The sequence below is a fragment of the Hoplias malabaricus genome, chromosome 14 (genome assembly GCF_029633855.1).
Source record: "Hoplias malabaricus isolate fHopMal1 chromosome 14, fHopMal1.hap1, whole genome shotgun sequence".
Taxonomy (NCBI): Eukaryota; Metazoa; Chordata; class Actinopteri; order Characiformes; family Erythrinidae; genus Hoplias; species Hoplias malabaricus.
In genome coordinates this window covers 15,308,233-15,318,505 of record NC_089813.1, presented here as the reverse complement: position 1 = coordinate 15,318,505, position 10,273 = coordinate 15,308,233, and the positions used below count along the sequence as shown (strand labels likewise).

Here is a 10,273-nt window from a genome sequence, read left to right as displayed (position 1 = left end):
AATGATCATCAGCGGATAAAACAACTCACTGTTCACTTAAATAAAGAATCATTTGAGTATTTCAGGTGTTTATATGATACAGATGGTACATGTGAAAAGATTTTAAGATTGTTTAGTTACATACTTTGCCAATGCAAATTTCACTGATATCAGAGCTGAATCCCTGGTTGACTCCTGTGATCACTCTCTCCTCCAAATCATCGCCTCCTGAAATCTGCTCAACTTCTTTTACCTCAACATCTGAGGAGGGGTCAGTGGTAGGGGCTAAACCTAAAACCACAAGTAGTCCAAAATCAGGGGCTCTTGTGAAATAGTGCAGTAAATTTCTAAATTACAAGTGAATATACACCAGTTGAAAAACACAATAAATTATTCATAATTTAGTACAATTTTTCTGATCCCAAAGTGCCATTTTAGGGTTTGAAATTTTCAAACTATACTGTAAGCTGTTACCTTTAGACATGTTATTTAAATATTCTAAAACATTTGAACAACAGTGTATTTTTACAAATAAATAATATAATTTAGCTATTATTGTCATCTCAGTGTCAAAATTAGGGTTCAGATTTACAAATTATAAACTGATACAATTGTGTGATCTGCCTGCAAAGTCCTGGGGACAGACTCTTAATGCTGTGTGCTAAACCTGACATTGTTTTCCTTGACTGTCATATCTATTTAGCAGTGGCTATGCAAATGTAATCATTAATCCACTTAATTTCAGTAGACCTCAAGCTCATTTTGTCTGTCTGATAGACAAGAAGCTAATGTTGAACTCACCTGATTGAATGTCTGATTCAGTTATGCACTCAGCAACTTCTCTCTTTGGTTGAATATCTTCTGGGATATGACTTGAAGCAACAACGTCTACACTGCTCCCTTCCCCATGTACCTATGTAAAAAAACAGCTCTTTTTAATAATGTATACTGACCACCGAAAGTTATTATTTTTCTGAATTACTGATCATTTTATGACCATAGTTGGTCATAAAAAAGTGACCCCTAAAAGCTATATTTTTAATCACAAATAATGGATCCCCACCATGGTCAAAAAAGTTAGAAAAGTCAGCAAATTGGCCTACAACACAAATTCATATCAAACCCCTCTCAAAAGTTTGTCATCAACTGAATTACACAAAATACAAAACAGTAGTGGAATTATAAAAGAGATAAAAATTCCAATATTTTGCAGCATCAACATAACATATGCACATTGTCTGATTTGAAATTGTAGCCTCCGTATGGTCTTACCTGTGCACTTACAGAATGCTTGGAAAGATGGTGGAGCTGAAGGAAATCCATGGAGTGGGGAGTGAGTGTATAGCGAGTACCCAAAGCTCCCCTGTTGATCAGGGTGATTACCCGTGAAATTGTCTGCCCGACCACATGGGTGCCAAAGTCAATGAGGCTGCTTTCAACAACCATCTGGGAAAAACGGAGAGAAAAGATAAGACAAAACATTTCCACAAAAACTCGAGATAAGGCAAGAAACAGGAGATATTTATTATCATATCTCAAGAGCATATCATAGAGTTTCTCACTTCACATTTTTTCTTTGTGCACTTGACAATCACAGAAAAAGGCCCAGCAGCTGACTGGAACTGGATCTCGCCATCCAAATTTTCATTAACCTAAGAAGAAAGCAAGTATTACAAGATCATGAGAAAGATTTCCCAAACACAATGGGCGTGTCTCTGCTGAGTACATAGGTACCATTTTAAACTAGAGCTAAACTTATAAAACAACTAAAACAACTTCCCACATCCTCCCACATTAATTAAGAAATAATGTTCAATGGAAGGACTGTTCAATGACCGAGCACAAGCCAAGAGATTGTATGCTAGCTAGTTGAACAGTCTTTTCATTCTTTGCAAGCTAGTTAACTAGCGAAAGAACAGTTAGAAGGCTAATACAAATACATTCATCTTCCACCAAAAATAGTGCCTATGTAGACAATTCGGTAGGTATTTAGACACTCGAATGCTGTTTGGAGAAGAATGATTAGCACATAGCATAGATGAAATAGAAGTATTCCAGCTTTTTTTAAAAAGTTAATAAAGGTGATGTACATACAACAGCAAATGTTAAGTTTGATATGAAAATCTGAGTTTCAGATTACTGTTTTTTTTTCAGAATTTTTTTTATCAGAGGTTTTGTTTGAAGTTATGTTTCAACATGATTTGAAACTGAAAGCAGTTCAGTGCAATTAAAGCCTTAATACAAGAGTTTGTTCAACGGCAGAGTTCTCTTTTTCTACCCATAGATATATTGTATCTTTAAGAATCAAGCATAGTAACAGACCTTACCATTGGCCTAAAAACAGCTTCAAGTTCACAAGCCATGCCTGCCGACATGGGCCCTGGTGGCTCAAACCTGAAATTGAGAACAGAGTTTAACTTTCAGACCTACAAAATTTGCAATCTTTCTGCCATTTTGAATGCATGAAATTATATTTTGGCATTGTACTTTTGCCTGCAAAACACCTCATGGACCTAGTTTGTAACTCACACTCACTCAAGTTTAGTTTACTGATGTTTCTCCACAAGAGTGACCTACAAGTTCTCAAATAATATGTGAAAATGCTTATATTTGATATGTGTACATTTATATGTGGTATCGTATCTTTACAGATGCCACAAACAGTAGGAAAAAGCTTGTGTGTCTTGTAGAATTAAATTGGACACATATGAAACTGTGCACTTTTTCAGTTTGTGAAAGTTTGTGCAAATACATATTGGTATCTGGAGGCTACCAGTCCACAAATTTTGAAATAACACAGCTGTCAGGTTTTGGTGGACTGTAAGACAGAAAACCTTGGACTCAACAAGCCTTTCCGATTTGGTTCCCTTTCTGACACCAAGAGGGGAATTTTACCACTCACCATCTGAGTATCTCAGCACCAGCTTTTAATTAGTCAGGTACAGTACGATGTAAAGACTGCATCCCACATCAGCTGATCAACCTCAGTTATTACTGATCTGTGATCCGAGCACGAAATTAAACTCTAGTCATCCATTCTTACTGATCTTTGCTTATCCAAATAGGGTTGAACCACATTCTTCTGTGTAGAAGTCAGTGGCTTTGCCTAACCACTTGCTACAGGACAATTCCACACTAAAAGTGGTGTGGAACAGATGGAGAGAAGTTAGTTTGCAATTTACAGCTCTAATACTATATAAGCCTCTGCCTGCAATTTCAGCCGAACCTTATCATTTAGACACAACAAATAGAAATGAGTGTTTTAATAACTGCATTTTACTGCAATAAAGCCACATTATTTCAGGGAAACTACATCATTGTTTTTGGGTTAAACTTTAATATTTTGACTCCTGCTACGAATGAAATTATGAATGAATTATTATTAATAGCAAATAGGAAGCACATTTAATTTAAATAAAATATAATGTGCTAAATGTGTTTTACTTTTTATATAACATAACTTGTTTTTTAATGATTACCCACTTGCTGCTTTGTAAATAAAACACTAGGTTTTTATGTTATTTGCTCACATATGTCTTAGGAATGCAAGACAGGCTGTCAGCACCTGTCAGCCTAAAAATTACATCTGATGCAATGAACAAACTTCTCGTATTTCTATCTGAAAAATCGGCATTAGAGCACTGATTTTAGCTCTGTTTTCTAATGTTTACTGACGTCTTTACTGATGGAAGATTTGGAAAAACAACATGTCTAAAAACAATAAACAGAAATACTAACATATAAAAGCATATAAAGGCCAGTCATCTACAGTATTGGGTAACGTGTGTAGTTTCTTTCTGAAGAGAGAAATCCTCACAACAGCCAGTAGTTGCTTGCTTACAGCTCAGAAGAAAAAAAAAATCAATGCAGTATGGCCAAGTGCTAGCAGAAGCAAAACACACAGATGGATGGATGGATAGATGGATAAATGGGTGGATGGATATATGGAAGGCTGATAATTTCCTCATGAACAGACAGCCTTCGAATATTTTAGATTTTAAGGCTGGATCACAGAAGCACCATCTGTCTGCACCAGATTTTTCCAACCCACATTTTCCAGCAATTTCTTTCCCCTTTTCACTTTCTGTTCCATTTCCGTCTCTTTCACTGTTTCTGGAGATATGTCAGCAGTCTTTTTACAGTGTTACAGGAACGAATGCACCTCACACCCTCACAGGTCACTAGCTCTTCTCACAAACATCCACTTGCCTGTAAATATTTCAACAGATACAGTGCTTAAATGTACTAACGACTCTCTGTGTTACTGTGCTTGATGTCTCTGACCTCCTCGAGTCTCTCTGTCTAATAGAAGAGGGAGAAGCAATGCCCCTTTCAAACGAGACCTTGAAAAAAACTGGAGACCAAGATGTGAAGCTGAGTAGAAAAGTCTTTCACTTACATCAATTTACATCTTCTGTACTGTACTGTGATCATAACTGACTATTACCTTGTTCCAAACCTTTAAAGTGTAGTAAAGTGAGTGAAGAAACCTAAAATTAAGATAAATTGTTCTACAATATTTAATATAATAATGTATTTAAACTCTGAAAGTATTGTAGTAATTCTCTCACTTTATTAATCCTTGAAAAGGTAAATAAGGAATAAATATAAATATAAATAAATATAAAATAACCAAGCTAGCATACTCTTTGGTTTGGCCTTCAGGATCTTTGAAATGAGCTGTCAGATCAACCACTAACATAATTATGGAGTCATAGTGAAATCAATCATTACTGACTGAAAATTCAATGAGTAGCCTAAACAATGGGTTCCACCTAGATGTTGCAAATGGAAAAGACAAATAGCACCAGCAACAGCTCAATATTAGAGCTCTTTACTGAAGGAATCACTGTAAAATATGAAAGCTCGAAATATCTTTGTTGATCCTAGAATGATCAACCACTGCCATGAGCACCACTGTCTGGTTAGTGGTAACATAAAAACTAGAATCCCATAAGAGCACTATCAGAAATTAACATTAAACTCATGGTCCTATGAAGTTGGGTCATGGCTCCACTGCAAAAATTCTTCGACATCAAAACTTAAATGCACCTATTAATCCCACTTGTTTGCTTGAGGTTGAGGAATAATAGCCTCATTTAACCATATGGATATTGTTGCAATTTTCTTTTGGCTTTTAGTCAATGCATCAGTGCTTTTTACCCAGAGTGTTAACAGTGTGTCCCAGCTTTAAATGCTTTTTTCATATAAATGAATTCTTATTTGCAAGAAAAATGTATGACAAGTTTTAGAAACAAACTTACAGATGTCTATGTTGTCAGTCACCTACAAATTGGACTGACCAAACAGAGCCCAGTAGTCAAGGTGTCATAAATCCTGCTTTTGAATAAGCACAAACTGTTTATAAGCAATGAGTAGCAAGTCCACCTACCAATGTGTGTTTGGACTTTGGGAGGAAACCCACATGGACACAGCAAGAACACAGCAAATTACTCACAGACGGTCACTCTTAGTGGGGCTCAAACCCACAACTCCAGGTCCCTGGAGCTGTGTGACTGCGACACTGCTGCGTCACCATGCCACCTGCTTGTGCCTAATGTCTCCCACAAATGTCTGTCTCCTTAAATGAGGCAGCCAAATTCTAGTCAGATAAAAATCTGGCTAATTTATCCCAGGTGAGTTCAAGGTAATGGGCTTAGCTCAAAGAGTTGAACTAATTAGCTGCACACACTTTTCTTCACCCCTAGCCTAAGGAGACCATCCTAACTGCTTTTCTGCCCTTTAATGTCCACTCTTCAATTCATGCCATGTTGAAAAGGACCTTGGGCCTGTCCATAATAACCCTCTTATGAATGATTCATCATTATTCTATTTCTGGTGCGCTGAATGAGTTCAGTTTCAGATACAATAGACTCTCTTCAAAGCTACACAACTTTGCAATTATAATACCTCCCAGAGTGCCCTTTAAAAGTTAGGCATAACTGACTTTTTATACTGATTTTAAAGGACCTATGGTGTTAAGGCCGAAATGAAATGTCTATATTTAAATAATGTATCACGCTTTTCAATTAACATGCTTTTCTTGACATTGTCCAGCAGTAAGATGAAATTGTGCCTCGGCATCACACACACACACACACACACACACACACACACACACACTACTGTACTAGAAACAGTTACCAAAAAGAAGTTGGACAGGCACACATGTGCCTCGGGAGCAGTTGGAGTTCAGGTGCGTAGTTCAACGGCCCCTCAGCCATGAATGTTGGGAAGAGTCAGGGATTTTTCCCTAGCCAATTGTATGTATTAAAATGCTGACCGTCCAGGCCCAAGCCTGCTTCTCTTGAATGTGGTATATAATGATTTACATTTCACTCCCCCTTAAAGTCCATAGATTGAAACGAAGCTGGTCTTCTTTGAATTAACTGCTTTTGTGATGTCATCAAACACATTCACAAAAGCTGCATGCGAAAATTTGGGCTCCACTGGTCAAATTACATGATTGTTTTATTTTTTTTACATATATTTTACTATTATTATTTAACATTTTGTTTATCCCAAAGTTTTTGGCCAATATTTATATATATATATATATATATATATCCCCAAGTCCAATATTTCAGTGAGTCCCCCCTAATTGGCTATAGTGCCACCATTTGTTTTTTTACATATATAAAACCTATATAAACCCATTTCTTGCAACGTTATTATGTCCTACATTTGCACAGAAACAACAAAAATATATTTGTTCCCTGAGGACATGCAACTTATTTTGATGTAAATAAAGTAATCAAAAAAATCTCTCAGGTCCAAGGGTGTTCCAGCTTTTGCATACCACTCTTAACCCAGCCCTTTAGACTGCTGTAGCCCACTCACAATTAAGTGATAAAAAATGTTTCAGTCAGTAAATTAATGATGTTTTTAAATCTCCTTTAACTACAGATATGGTGGAAACACAAGACTGTATCTTGACAGCAACAACATATCTTTGTATATATTTTTATGAGCTTTTTATGTGAGCACTAGTGCTTTGCAACACTTTACCAAAAATACTGACTGTGATTTGTGGATAAGTCTGGAGGAGGGCTTTAAATGCTTGAATATAAGAAATGGATGCAATATTTTTCAGGAAGCAGTAATGAATCCTCTCTTGATGGAGAGGATGGAACCAGGGAAGGGATGTGGGCATGCCATGCTGGGAAAAAGGAAACATTTGTCATCAGTAGGCTGTTAAAAAAATGTAAAAAATCTAAAAAAAGCCCACACTGATATACAAAAAGAAGCAAATAAAAAATAATCAAACTGCATGTGTGCCATCAGCCTATTTCCTGTGTTTGGCAAAGTGAGACAGGAAGCTGTGTGAGAGTGCGAGAGTGTGCCTCTGCGTATGTGTGTGTATAAGTGTGAATGCATGTGACACTGAAACTCAGGAGAGGGGGCTCTGGCATAAAGTGAAAGAACGTGGAGAGAGAAAAGAGAGAGAGGGAGAGAGGGAGAGAGAGAGAGAGAGAGAGAGAGAGAGAGAGAGAGAGAGAGAGAGAGAGAGAGAGAGAAATGGAGCCATTTTTAGATTTTCTGGGGGCGTCAAAGAAGGCACAGACATACGGCAAGGAGAGCAGAGTCTTACTACTGCTGCTCACTTCCACACAAACACAGATTGATTCTGATTATATAAACATCCAACCTGACAGAAAGGGACAGAATCCCTTTTAAAGGTCAATTATTTTGGCATTAACAAGCCATGGCTTCAAGCCATAGGGAAATTTTGAAATGGAGATTTCATCAGATTCAGTACTGCGCAGAAATACAGAGACCACACTTTGTTTATTTAATTTCCTGTCAAACCTGGAATTTAGTACATTATTAATATTTAGTGTATATTTGAATATCATAGAAGCCTCAAAGGCTAAATGCAATATATATTTTGTTGCTGTAAAAAGAAAAATATGTATCTCCACATTTTTGTCAATTTTTAGTTGACAAAATATACATTTAAATATAATTTGACCACAGAATATATCCCTCAAATTGTGAAAATGTTATGATGAAATGAAAAACTCAGTTCAAAATTACTTGAAATAAAATCTTTTTACCTTGACTTCCATTGAAACTTAAGAAGGTTTTTTTCCTTTTCCTGTAAAGTTACTATTTAAGAGATACCAGTTTTTTCTTTTGACAGAGACAAAAAATGTATTATTACAGCTTCCAATCCCAATTCACACCTTGCCCCTTAATAGTCCTACCCCACAAATGTCAGCATTTTCTCCTTTAAAAACCATTATATCATCTTAGCATAATGTAGTTTCAGTGTATTATGACCCTTTACTTCATAATTAGCATAAAACATTGCTAGCAGTGTGCTGATGTCTTGGTGGTTAGCTAGTAAATTTGCAGTTCCATTAAACGATGAAACAAGCTACTATAATATTTTCTCACAGAAAGCTGCCAAATAAGAAGCTGAATTCAGCTTCATATCACAGAAGAGCTAGGAATTGGGGATAATATATGATTGTCGAATGCTGCGGTAATGGTTTCTTGCAACTAATGCCTTCAGACCCGTAAAGTTGCTTTCTCACAGTGGAAGTATGGACAGAAACAAATAAAGAAGATGCATTTCAAAAGAGATGATCTCACAAATCTTTAAGTACAGTCTACAAGGTGATACTTATCTAGATGGTGACTGTTTGATGGTCTTTCATGGTTCTTTAATTTCAACACTTTTTCTAAATATGTTAATCAATTGAACCGCTAAAAATTAATTACTTGCATTTACTGGCCCTAATTAAACAAATGAAGGGTGTACATAATTCGTTATGAATAGGCTCACCTTACTGATATGAAATCCATGAGATTCTGTGAAACTCCCAGAAGTCTGCAGTAATTTGTGTTGTGAGAGATGTTTGTAAGCACAACTTTCTTCTTGTAAGTCTTTCCAACATCAAAATCCTGCAAAACAGCATGGGATTCAAAACCCAGCATAAACACACACACACACACACACACACACAAGCTTAATAACAGAATATGTTTGAAGAAGATTAAATGAGAACCGGTGAGCAGTATCTACCTTAAAAAAGATGATTTCTGGCTTGCTGACGAATGGTGGACCTTTTAATTCTTTGCCTACTGCAGCTATTCTGGCAGCTTTTGAAGCCAAACTTTTGTCCTGGACTGTCTTCATTGACTTCAGATGAGGTATTTTCAGAGGAGTATCTTCATCTGTTGTGCTCTTAAAAGTTTTCAGTTTGGAAAAAAGAAAAACATTGAGCAGCCTGTAGAAAATACAATTCACCTTCCAAAATCACTGTAAAAAATAACTTGCCTTAGCAATGAGTCGATATTTCAAATATTTCTCATTATAACATGGTTGTAAGCATAGTATGAGATTATGTAACCTATTTCTAGACCTTTTTACTAAACAATCTGACAATGTAATTTAATCATTCTATAAATCTAAGGAAACAATCCAAAAATCCAAAAAGTCTAAAAATAATCTCATATTGATTAGATATAAAGTGTTTTCACTTAATAAGTCATCCTTTTTTTTACAGTGTATTTAAGTTAATTCAGTCAAAAGGATTTAGCAAATGGATCTAAATGTAGCCTGTTATTCTTGGAGTATGAGTGTAGGACCTTCGCTTCTTTTTTAATACAAGATATACACAAACTGAAACTAAGGACAGCTGTGAAGGAATGATCAGAAACAGTCTGAAAGGTCTAGTTAGTGGTTGTATATAAGGAGAGCACAGATTACTTGGGGAAATGCACTTTAGAGTTGCTACTGGGATTGTTGGTGACATGGCATGTAAAGTTCTCATGGAATTGGTGGCACTGAGCATGCCTTAGTCACCAGGGAGGCCAGTGTGGATTTACGGTTGTTGATGGTAAAGGGTAAGATAAGACTGTAAAGCTGGCTTGGAGGGGGTGGCTCTGGGATGCCAGACTTCCCTGTTGAGCTTTCTGGAGGTATTGTGAGCTTAATTCAGTGAAACACTGATGAGGGGAGGTGCCTACCTGATGACCCCTGTGAAGAACTAGTAATACAGTGACTGGTTTGGGTACTCAGGGGCTGGGCTCAATGAGTAATCGTAGATGTTAAGAATAGCCGGTTGCTGATCAGATCATAAACGTTCACGGCAACCTTAGTGTGGCCGTTTATGATGGTGGCTGCAGGTAGGAAGAGAGTGAGGTGGGCCCTATGTGAAGCTCTAATGGATTAGCATTGGATATTTTACATCTTATCTTGTGTATGATTATAATTACAGGAGAAAGAGAAAACCTTCTATATTTTGAATAGAAGTTAGTGGAACAATATTTTTGGAGCATTTCT

At 36.6% G+C, this 10,273-nt stretch overlaps 1 protein-coding gene across 8 annotated transcripts in view; it reads right to left on the bottom strand.

Annotated features, from left to right (window-relative positions):
* The window catches only part of cfap74 (cilia and flagella associated protein 74), a 68,255-nt gene that overhangs the window by 40,316 nt on the left and 17,666 nt on the right, over positions 1-10,273 (bottom strand). For 7 of the 8 annotated variants that reach the window (XM_066643999.1, XM_066644003.1, XM_066644000.1 and 4 more), the window contains exons 13-19: positions 9,011-9,172; positions 8,771-8,889; positions 2,307-2,373; positions 1,542-1,631; positions 1,252-1,425; positions 781-892; positions 125-270 (exon numbers count right to left, since the gene is read on the bottom strand). In XM_066643999.1, coding sequence (XP_066500096.1) covers positions 125-270; positions 781-892; positions 1,252-1,425; positions 1,542-1,631; positions 2,307-2,373; positions 8,771-8,889; positions 9,011-9,172 — 870 coding nt within the window. The remainder of the gene's footprint in view (positions 1-124; positions 271-780; positions 893-1,251; positions 1,426-1,541; positions 1,632-2,306; positions 2,374-8,770; positions 8,890-9,010; positions 9,173-10,273) is intronic. The other variant, XM_066644002.1, reaches the window with a different exon arrangement.